Genomic DNA, 12,299 nt, shown 5'->3' with positions numbered 1-12,299 from the left:
TTATAGTTTACTAGTGACCTAAGGGGTAGAGGGTTTTGTGTATGATACTTAGTATAAGACTTTGCTGAATAAGTGAACTGAGTGTACTTTGAGTACTTTGACTATTGTACTTTGAAACTACTGATAAGTGACTGAGTTAATCAAGACTTTGTCCCATGAGTGGAAGACTTTGACTATTGTACTTTGAGACTACTGATAAGTGACTGATTGAGTTAAGAGTGACTATTTTGTGAATATTATATTGTGATTTTCTGTAAGTTGTAATATTGTGAATGCTGTACCTTGATTTCCTGTGGCTGTTTTGCTTTGATTTGTTATGGAATAAATAGAGTGATCACTATAGAGTAATCAGAACCTTAAAAGCTGTTCACAGTAGCATTCTTCTGGAAAGCTTCTATGCATGGCATCACCATTTTTTGGATTGCAGGTGGTGTCACACCCTTAATCCCAAGGTGTGGAAGGCTTAACTGTAGTTTCCTTAGATACCTTGCGTGTGCACAAGAGAAAGTACATTCCTAATCTGGGGGAAGCATTCTTTTAATCATTACAGCTTTTGTTATGCTTTCTCAGCAAATTCTTCTTGCTAAGAAGCTAATTTCCACCAGCAGTTGTCAATTGATGGGCCTTAGGAGTGACAGTACTAGAGCCCCAGCTTCTTAAAGAGATTCTTAGGAGTCAGGAAGGCTCATTGACCTGAATTCAAATCCAGCCTCAGACACTTAGTAGCTGTGTGACCCTGGGCAAGTCACTTAACCCTCTTTGCCTCACTTTCCTCACCTGTAAAATGAGCTGGAGAAGGAAATGGCAAACCATTCTAGTATCTTTGCCAGGAAAACCCTAAATGGGGTCATGAATAGTCAGACATGACTGAAATGAATGAACAACAAAAATGCTGCTTTCTGGAGAATCTAACCCACCAGTCTAAGTTTGGGAGAGTGGGTCTGGGGGGAGGGTGAGTTTACGGTGTTAGTTTGGGCAGGGGGTAACTCTCAGTCTACCACTTGATTGACTGCTAACATTTTCCCCCATTATTTAAAGTACCCAGTTGTGGTTCCTTATTTAACCAGCCAATCATGCTCTTCCCTCTTGACCCAATTAAAGAGGATTTCACACATGATAAGGGGATCACAGTATATTACACATTTTAAAAAACCTAATTATGTCTGATGCTTGAGGTGGTAGTATTTTATCCCTACCCTTAAAACTGCTTAAGGAATTTCGTCGCTATCTTTTCCTAACTCAGACTGTTTTAAGTGACTTGAGAAACTGGCTGACAGTGTGGTCACGATGACACCATGGAGATCGTTAAAGAACTGTACAAACGTTGTGACTTGGCTGTTTTCCCTGGAGAATCACCTCCGTGACAAAATTGGGTTAGGACTGAGCTGCAAGTTGCTGATCCCTGGATTGCTCTGCATCCCAGGAGTTCTTTTCACTGCGTCTTCCTTGAACAGACTGAACTGATGCATGTAGTTTTTCTGCTTTGCTGTCCTTAGCAGTCCAATGCCCTACTGCTGAAAAGGCCTCTTTTGTATTTGTCCCCTGAATCCCCTTCTGGAGGAAGTCTGTCCCATAGCCGGGAGACTGTGCTGCAGCTGCTTCAGTGTATCCTGAAAAGTGTTCCTGTTCACTGGGCTCCTGATTGCTTACTGTCCAACTACTCTGTAAGCCACAAAGAGCACGATTTCAAATGAAAATCAATACTTAGTGATGACACATAGCATGTATGAGCTTGAATATATATTTTTCACTATTAGTCAAATATATACATACCTATACATATATACACACACACATATTAAAAATATGTACATATATCATATATAAATAGAGCGACAGAGCTAGTGAGCAGTGGGAGAGTATCACTCTGGTCACGGCTGATCCAAATCTCTTCTCTGTGGCTGGCCCAGGACAATTGTTTATGTTTCAATGAATTACTAAATCTCATCAGGATTTTGGTTTGTGTTTTAGATACTGTAAACTTTTTATAGAAGGGGGAATTCAATTTCTTAAGGCTGTATTATAACATTATTATCAATGCATGTCAAAGAAAGGCTTAATGAAATATGAAACAATCAGTGAATTCTTTGCATATTTTATTTTTCTTTTTTGATTTCCAACTCACACACATCTGGCATATTTTACATCTTTGCAATAAAACATGGTTACAATAGCTTAAGGAATTTATATATCCAAAATATTTCACCATGGTCTCAAGATGAAATGGACTTGTCTTCCAGATGTTCAATATTCTCCCAATTCTAAGCTACAAAACTCAAATATTGCTTACAGACTGGTGATGAATAACTTAATCATTACTTTGATTCCCCATGATTTCAGAATCTCATAAATACAAACAACAGTGAAGAAGGAATTCAGTGCTAAAACTTACTAATACAAGGTGGGGAACAAATAAGTAATCACAGCAATAAATAATGATATGTTTCTGGTGCAAAGTGCCAATACAAAGAATCCATTATCTTGTTTTATCTTTTAAATAAATGACTGCAAGTGAGTGTAAATTCTGAGAAAATTACATTCCTGTTACATGCCTCATAGCCCTACTGACACAATATGTACATCTATGACAATACAGTCACCAAATATACAAAGAAGAAACATGAAGTAAGGTGTATGTACCCCTGGGTGTATAACTTGATCAGTACAATGTATGGAAAATAATTTGATAGCCATTGTTTAATATCATAAAAGATGAAATGCCTTAGGCTGAGAATATGGATTTAGACAAAAATTTCTCAAGAACTTAAAAAAAATTCAATTGTTACAATGAAGTCCAACTTGTTCTATTTTTTAAACCAAGCTATTTGAAGAAATAAAGAGAAAAATGTGAATATCTGATCCCCAAACTAAGCCAATGGGTCGACTCCAGAAGTATAGCACTCTTGACACATTATGATGGGGAGTCATATGAGTACTAGGGAACTGAACAAGCATGACTCCTGCTTATACAATGAAAACCAGAACTGTATCCCTAAGCCCCCATTTTGCTTGGTCTTCAAATTAAGAAGGAAAGGATTTAATTTTCATTGTATAAAATGGCAAATAATGAATCAATATCCAAATGCTTTATGAGCAAAACTTCACTTAGAAGGGATGAATTTAGATTTAAAAGTGTGAACCATGTTTTTGTGACAATGTCAAAAATTACTGATTGAGTCCAAATTCAACCCTTTAACACAAGCTGTGCCCTTGGACAAATCTCCAGTTAAATTTGTGTGAACACACCTGTTCCTTCAAGACATTGGGTTTAAAGTACATGCAAGTTGTAACTCCACAATAAAATTAAGAAACGTTTTGTTCTTTATACAAGGTTTTACTTTTACAAAAGTATCCCTTTAAAGTTAAGATGCATCTGATGTACAAAGTATCAAACGTATTTTTTTTCCTCAGCTTGAAAAAAGGCTGGAAATGGGATGTAGATTAGGTTCCTAGCGTAAGCATTGTAACAACTGGACACAAGGTTCCTCAGAATTTTCAAAAGTCTCTTGTGACGGTCCTACAACCTTTTCTCAATAAACAACAATATATGAAATAATTACCAAAACATCTCCTAATTCATATAATTTACATGATACAAGCTTGCTTGGTAGCAGCTGGTGTTCAGTTGTGAAAAAACACACAAAGTAAAATGGTTGCTTACTACAATGTACAGCTATTGCTGGGTGTAATGGAATGTACAACGGAGGCCAATGGAGACGTGTTTTTCCACCAGTGATAATGTCCTTCATTGTAGCACTTGTGCTCTCCGCTTTCGCTTAAGATCTCAGTTCTCCATCCATCTTCAGTATCTGTTTTGATGCTCATAATGCCATCGATTAAAATCTATATTAAAAGCTACAATGCTACCAGAAGCCATGCCTGTTATCAGTGTCCTGGAAAAGCAGAAACATTTATTAAGTGTTTGCACCAATATTCAGACACATTAGGGATTTGTCACTTTATAGCAAAATCTAGTTCATTCAGGATCCTATTAACTTGAAATATACAACAATTTAGGTGGGATTAAAGTGTATACTATGATGAAGAAAAGGGAATAATCTTGATAAGTCCAGATTTAGAAAAAAAAAAAACAAAAATTTATGAGGTATGTTAGTTGAAGAAACCAGGGAATACTAGAACACAGAATTAGGGGGATCATCATACTATGTGTGTGTGTGTGTGTGTGTGTGTGTGTGTGTGTGTATAAATGGAATTGACCTCAAAGGTCATTCTAGTCTAGCTCTCTTGATAAGGATGCCGAAGCCCTCCTAGAGAGGTCAAGTGACCTGTCCAAAGTTACACTACTGGCTCGGACCTTTGTTGTTTCTCTCATTAGACAGTAATATCCCTGAGAGCAGGGACTTTTTTTTTTAAAGTGCTTAGCACAGTTTACTGACTGACTAAAGGAGATCATTGGGACAGGAAACTAATTTCAGGAGGAAGGGCTGAAATCAGACCAAAATGCAAGAGTATGAAGGAATCCCTTCCCCCTCAATCCTGTGCCCCAACCAGCACAAACCATAATACTTAATCCCATGGAAGCTTCCTCTCTCCCCCATACATGTATGTACTCACACCATGACCTCTTGACCCAGGGGATGTTCAACATTCTTTCACTCAATTTCTTATTTTAGCAATTGCAATATTACATAAATATGATTTTATCTAAAAGCACAATAATTAGTATGGAATTACATGCCACACTAAGCCTATTAGAGGTTCTTTTATTTCTCAGAAAAAGCACTGAATTTGTAGTTGGGATCCAACTGTGAATTCTTTATTCTGTTCTTATGTTCTCTAAGGGCCTCTGTTTCCTCATGTTTAAAATGAAGTGGTTGGACTGGATGATCTCTAGGGTTCTTTCTCAATCTCAATCTATGACCTAATCAACCTCCAAGCCACAAAATCCAGCTGTAGTTTTTGCATCTCTAATATTCTCTGCATTTTATGATGAATATAAGGCACTAGATTTTTCCAAGTGTGAATAATCTAATCGCCAACTGAGTAGTAATCACAAATAAAAAACTGAAGAAAAGATTATATCAAATAACAAATGAAATCCAAAGTATCCATTAAGTCTCTATGGTAATATGATTGCAGAGCCTAGTCATTTTATTCATACATTTTCTTGGGCACACTAGTTGGCTGGGCACCATGCCCCAAGCTAAAACTAATCTCTGTTTTATTGTAAATTCCTCTTTTACTTAACATAAGATACTGGCTAATGCTCATTTGAATCACTGAATTTAGGAAGCCAGATTCAATTCTAAGGGGTACTTACTTAAAAAAATTATTATGGACTTAATTAACTTTGTACAACCAATAAGTTTGTACAAACTTTTTAAACATTATATTCAAAACAACTTACAATAAAATATACCTAAACATATGCATGTCAACAACAACTTATCTATAGTACTTTAAATGTGAACAACAGAAGTGGGAAACGAGTGTAAAAGTGAGATTGTCAGTTCTGGGGGTCAGCCCTCCAAACTGTTCAGTGTTCAACACGTTTCTTTTTGACCCTATTGCTTCCACTTCTCTTGCTTTTTTTCCCCCAGTACTGTTTTTATGGTCATTTTCTCACCATTTACTTTCTCTTATTAAGGTACATTTTCCATTCCCTTTGCATCCTGGTTCTTCCTCAGGGCATAAATTGGAGGAAAGCATACTAACAGCAGCATTATAAAGCTTACATTGGACTGGTTCATATGCGAAGGATCCTTTGCTACAATTCTTAATAAATAGATTTCTTCTTTGCCGCAGCTCACCTTTGATCATGGGACAAATCCATTGCCCTAATGCCAGCATCACAACCAGGATAAATATAAAGCTGTTTGAAGTCACAAGCCTGCCATACTTCCACAACTCCATTGTCTCCACCAGTGACCAGGTTCTGTCCGTCACTGCTCAGAAGGATGGCCTTCAGAAAGCACAGAAAATCAAACAATTTCTCAATAAACAACACATGAAATTCCTTTACAAATGAGCAAAACTTATTGCTATGAAATTTTACTCTTTCCTTATATGCAATATCTTATAGGTATGAAGTACTCTTATATTTTCCAAAATGCTTTTAAATGCATTTATATTATGTGAAGTTAGGTAGACAGCATTATTTTCATTTCTGATGAAATTAATGTTAAATGACTTTGCCAAGTCTAACGAAATCTGACTCTAAGGATTTTTACATGATATTCATTAAAGCTTCTTTTGATTTACAGAGAGTTTATTAAAACAATTGTCTTATTGTAATTTAATTGTGATTTTTTTTCCCTAATGGATATATTTTCTTCTGACGTTCTAGTATAAAATTTTGAGGTTTACCCTGGTTGAATCATTGATCTCCATTTGGGCTAAAAGTTTCCCATTAATGCTGAAATTACTGAACCGTCCTCGTTCATAGCATATGATACAGTGGCCCTCACTGGACACAGAAATCAATCTAGGGAATAAGCAGTTTTCTGGTCCCTCCAGTGCTCTCAGCAAATCTCCTGTGATTGTGTGTACAAGGCAAGGACCTTCTGAAAGGAAAGAGAAGGCAACGTTCAGACACCAATGGTGACGACAAGCTACATACCTACCCGCACACGAGAACAACAAAAGCTAGGAGCTGAAGTTATGGCCGCGTTTCACAGCCGTCTGAAGCATTTCCCTATTCCAAGCTTATTTCCCAGAAGAAGATCATGTTTTGCCTCTCTTTGCAAACAGCACAGCACTCGGTAGACAGTAGGTGCTTAATAAATGCTTGTGGATACAGCATGGGGAAGGGAGGACCAAGAAATCACATATACTTATGAACACTCAAACATAAATGATTCCAGCCACCCAAACCTAAGGATTGATGCAATGGGGTGAAATTGTTTTGTTAATTGAAAAGTAACACACAGAATTTGTTAATATACATTTTATACTGTCTACTAGTCTAAATGTTGGAACTAAGCAGCTACAGAACTGATAGCAATTGTAACTGTTGATTGGGAGTATATAATTGAATGGAAAAATACTCACCAAAATAAAATTCTGCATTTTAAAAGATTTAAAATAACTTCTAACCTTTAGCACCACTGATAACAAGTCCCAGTTCTGCACAGACTGATACACAGACAACTTCATGGTCATGCCCTGTAAGGACAGCGCGTGGAGCAGGATAGTCACCTGTAGAAACAGAAACAGTTTGTCAATATAAACCAACGCTCAGAAATAAACCTGTGACTTTTGGAAAGGTATAAAACTTAAGTCTCCGATAGTGAGGTGAAATGCAGAATTCAGATAACCAGATAAGATGTTGTTTTAAATTGACAATGGATAACAACTTTTTTCTTTATTATTGTAAATCTTGTTTAGAACTCTAATTCAATTTATCATTGCATGAACATGGGGAAATAATGAAGCATCATCACTGACGAACATTATCAAGCACTTTAGTGAATGACTTACTGTGCTAAGTTCTGGGGTACAAAAAAGTAATTAAGAAACAGAATGAAACAAATTTCAAACGTGTCAAAGATAGCAATGAATTGAACAAATCTGGGGAAAAAATTACACGGACAATGTACAGTGGTGACCAACTAATTATTAAACAGTATAGAATATGATTTTATATTATACTTGTTTGCAAACTATGTGAATGGGAAAATAAATATGAGCTCAACAAAAAGTTGCTGAATGGAATCAAAGTGTAAGCATCAAAGGGGCACTGAGGAGATGTGGGGAGCGCTAGGGGGAATACTGAACTCGAGATCTGGTCTGAGGTGTCTGAGTGAGAAAAATAGGGTCAGCCAATGAAGGGCTTTGGTGAAAAATACAAAGCTGGGAGCAGTGCTGAAAGAAGAGAGTTAGAAAGAAGCTTTGAAAAGTCCAGGAATGTAATTTGAACCCAGAACTAGGAAGAACTTGGCTATGTGGGCAAGAGGGTGGTTTAATATGAAAGTATTAAATACTACTATACAAAAAAACAAGGCTTTTTGGCAAGAACTGATGTTGAAATTTCTAAAGAGTTGTTCATAGTTTCTACCATGTTAATCTTGGTTAGCATGACTAGAAATTATATCTAAAGAAATTTTTAGTCCTTTGATATTGAAAGAGAACAAGGGAAAGTGCTATGCCAAACCCTGTTTGGTAGCCAGTGCTATTGCCCTGGAACATGGAGACTGCTCCCCTTGATGATTGTCAGTGTTATGGCTGCACTCATGGCCTCTGTGTGTGGTGAAGAAAAATAATGTACCCATCTCAAATGATCACATTTCTGTTTGCTCTTATATTTACATAAAATGGGCCTAAAGTTTGCTGCAAGCTATTAAATACCAGTCTGAGAGACTCAAAGTACTCTATTTCTTTTTTTTCTTGGGTTCCATTTAAAAATGCCATAATGGAGGGTTCCTAGCACATTCTGAAGACACAACTTGGTATTATTAGGCATGAATCAGCATGTTAGTGAGCCATATCAATATGAGTGTAATCATGACTTAGTAAAGGACAGCTGCTGAACTATCACAGACAGTAATGATAAATGGGCCCAGAATTAATTATTCATGTAGCACAACTTTAAGCAAAAATTCACTCAGGTGGGACAAAAATAAAAATACATATTTGTTGCCATTTCATATTTATTACACAACTTATTATAAACGGAACTCTCCAAATCTCTCATGCTTTTCTATTTGACTTTCCCTATTCATTCTGTAAGTTCATTAAGAGTAGGTTAAGCAGTAAAGCACCAGCCCTGGAGTCAGGAGGACCTGAGTTCGTTTCCGGCCTCAGACACTTAACACAAAAAAACTAGCCATGTAACCTTGGGCAAGTTACTTAACCCCAACTGCCCACCTAAAGGAAAAAAAAAAAGAGTAGGTTAAGCACTTAATAGGATGCTTTGTACAGTAAGCATCTAATACATATTATTTGAAATAAATTGAATGGATGACATAAGGGATATGGAAACAAATCTACAGTGTTGTCAGACAAGCTGGAAAATAAGAAAAACTTGGTACCTTTCTTAAGGTGTAATTATAAGTACCACTTTCTCCTCTGAGTTCTCTTCTGCCAACACAATCTCATATATTTAAAGGATAAACCAAGGGTCTGAAGTCACAGCATTTTCTTGGTCCCATCCCATTTATAACATTCTCAGATTGTCATACTTGGAAGGAGGATGCCAGATAGCAGAACAGTGTCCTTCACCTTGACAACTCCCATACACTTAAGATCCCTGGAGAGATGGTCTCTAGGTGGAACCAACTTCCGTACTATAACTTGCCCCCTCTCCCTTCCCCTTTATCATGGTGGAGAGAAAGAGCAGAGCCAAATGGTGAGAAGCTATACCTCAATCACCACTGTCTGATGGGTGTGTAGTGAAGCAAAATATTCCCCCCCACCCCAAACCAGAATCTGGGTGTAGAAGAACCCAGGGAACATTAAGATATAACCTTTAGAGAGAAAGGAAAAGAAACATATATATGTATACGTATATGAATGTATGTATTTATGCTGGGAAGATGGGAGAATCCTATTCCTAGAAGTAGAAGGAACATCAGTCAAGTCAATAACAAATGTTTATTAAGTGCTTACTTTGTGCCTAGCACAGTGCCAAGTGTTGGGGATACAAAGAAAGGAAAAGTTCTAGTAGGACCCATGTTTTTTGTACCTCAGTAACTTTGGAACTCCAACAGCAGCACCAAAATGATGACTACAATGTAAACAAAAACACTTTTTGGGGGAAAATATCACTTGACATGATTAAATCCCTCCAAAGCCAAATAGAAGTTAGAACAAATGTGCATTGTAAATGATCCTTCTCTGAGAAGCTTAAGTACTCTAGGAAAAACCAGATTTGCATACCACTTTTTGTACATTTTAAAAATATTCATTGGTCAGTTGAGAAAGTGGTCTTGGACACTAATTGGGATAAGCTTCATTGGAAAAGGCAGGATGGAAAGAAAAGGAGAAATGAAAATAAGGCTTTGTAAATGTTTAGTAGAGGGTGATAAGGTTTGAGGGGCAGTGGTGAGTATTGAAAAGTAAACAATGGGAGTTAAGAGAAAGTAAGGACTAAAGTTTTCTGATTTTTATGTAGGCTTCTTATTTTATGGTTTGAAAAACAAAGGAATGAAAATACTTCCTTGAATAATAATAATAAGAGGAAGCACCTAGTTGATTACAGATAACTCAAATGTTCATTCTTCTCCATTTGAAGAGGACAAAAAAAAGTCTTCCCTCAAAATCTGTTGCTGTTATGATTTAAATATAATTTATATTATGAATATCTTATGAAGTTTATTTTGAGCACTTTAAGTAAAGCTCTTCCTACTTTAAAAGTTTATTATATTTCAGAATATAAAAGCAGACTGAGTTTTGATTTTCAATTCTAGTGTTTTTTTTAAGTGTCCAGCCAAGAAGAAGCAACGTTAACCTGCATCTTTTGTGACTATCCTCTTGGAAGCTACAGTATATAATGAGAAATGTCAAGTCCCAAGATCAATAAGATTTCAGACTCTCGGGATACAACAGGAATAGCATTGATCCTTTTAAAAAACACCAGTCTGAAGCAGAATGTAATATATTGCAAAGGGAGGCTCAAGAGGATAAACGGCCAAGTCCAGCATACCTACCTGACAAAAAATTCAATCAGCTTTTTCATATGAGCTGCCTGCTCTCCTCTCCTTTTCTTTCATGCAGGAGACTGCTTCCAATTAAAGTGTGCAAATTAATTTTTATCACTTCCAAATTAGTTTCTGAGTTTGTGTAAAAGTCTGTTTCAGATGAAAGCATCTGTCCCTCACTTTTCTTTAATTCTATCATCTAGTCAGGTATGTATTCCAAGCCTCCAAGATAATTTTCTGTGCTCAAAATCACAGATTTTAAAGAGTGACACTCAATAAAGAGAGAGTAAAATATATAAATAAAACAGTTACAATCAAAGTGTAATGTATTTGAGGTAATCTTTGGCTGTTACTTTTATGATCTGAAACTATTCTATGTGCATTACTTTGTTTATAAATTACCCTGATGAGTCAATATGGTAAGTTCTTAAAAATCATTTAAAGAAAGATTAGCAGAGCTAGTAATGGCAATTTAAGTCTCTGAGTTGAGGTGCCTGAATTATTCACCACAGGATTTAAGATACAGTGGCAGACTGTTTCTCCACCTACAAGATAGATATACAAAAATGACTTTTCCCCCCTAACAATCTTGTAAAAATACAAAAAATAAAAGAATGCAAACATAAAACCAACACTGCTTAGGCTTGCTTTTTAAAAATATTATGGTTTGTGCACATGGGCTTAAGGAATAAATAATATGACTTCACAATGCTAATGATAAAGGATCCTACAAAGGTAATAAGCATTTCTATAGGGTCTATTACATACCAAGCTCTGTGCTAAGTGCTTTACAAATATTTTGTTTGCTTTTCACAACAACCCTGTAAGCTAGGTACTGCTGTTATTCCTATTTTACCGAGGTTAAGTGACTTGCTCAGGGTTACATAGCTAATAAATGTCTCAAGCTGGATTTGAACTAAGGTCTTTCGGACTCCAGGCCCATTCTTCTAGCCATTACACCACCTAGCTGTCTAAGAATTTGCCTGTTTAGAACATGATGAAATATTCAACCTCCCTACTAAGACCTCAATTTAGGCTAACTAATGGAAATCTGGGGTAGCCTGACAAAGCCTGTTAAGATAAAAGATATTAATGTAAATATAGCAAGAGTTTTTTTCCCCCTTCTTTCATAATAACTTATTATGCCCAAATCTATGACTTGTAGTTTGGGAAATAGGGTGTCTGTCTTAAATCTATGTAGAAGTCCTCCAAGTATTTATATGGTTCAGGGGAAAAGTGAATTTGCCCAGAGTTTTGCCCTAATAAAGTTCTCAAAAAAGAGAAAACACACACACACACCACTTAAATTATAAGCTTTTTTGTGTTCAGTGACTGTGTTTGTGTCAACATACTGACTAGATCACTGTGAAGGCAGTCAATTGATTCAATCTAATATGACTTTTTTTTTTTTTGAAACTTTGCTTGATGTTTTACTCATATAGATATTGTATATAGTTGATCTGGTCCTATGTGTATTTGAATCTACAATCACAGCATCTTAGCATTCTAGATCTAGGACTAGAAGGAACCTCAGGGGTCATCTAGCTGATCCTTCCCCCTTGCCCTTTCTTCCATTTTATAGATAAGTAAACTGAAGTCCTGGGGAGAATGCCTACTTGCCCATGACAACACAAGTAGTAATTCTCAGGGGTGAGATTTGAAGTCATGTCCTCTGATTCTACAGTCAGTGATTTTCCACTG

General features: G+C 36.4%; 1 protein-coding gene across 3 annotated transcripts in view; it reads right to left on the bottom strand.

Annotated features, from left to right (window-relative positions):
* Positions 1-2,079: 2,079 nt before the first annotated feature.
* NBEA (neurobeachin) overlaps positions 2,080-12,299 on the bottom strand; it is an 809,664-nt gene continuing 799,444 nt past the window's right edge. For all 3 annotated transcript variants that reach the window (XM_069079971.1, XM_069079972.1, XM_069079973.1), the window contains 4 exons: positions 7,057-7,158; positions 6,328-6,524; positions 5,772-5,923; positions 2,080-3,893 (listed from right to left, as the gene is read on the bottom strand). In XM_069079971.1, the coding sequence (XP_068936072.1) occupies positions 3,803-3,893; positions 5,772-5,923; positions 6,328-6,524; positions 7,057-7,158 (542 nt within the window). In that variant the 3' untranslated portion in view covers positions 2,080-3,802. The remainder of the gene's footprint in view (positions 3,894-5,771; positions 5,924-6,327; positions 6,525-7,056; positions 7,159-12,299) is intronic.

Source organism: Petaurus breviceps, unplaced genomic scaffold (assembly GCF_028583685.1).
Source record: "Petaurus breviceps papuanus isolate PSGF00001 unplaced genomic scaffold, PetGlider_PUasm1.0 91133, whole genome shotgun sequence".
NCBI classification, from domain to species: Eukaryota; Metazoa; Chordata; class Mammalia; order Diprotodontia; family Petauridae; genus Petaurus; species Petaurus breviceps.
The sequence above is the reverse complement of the archived record's forward strand: the minus strand, read 5'-3'. Positions and strand labels throughout refer to the sequence as shown.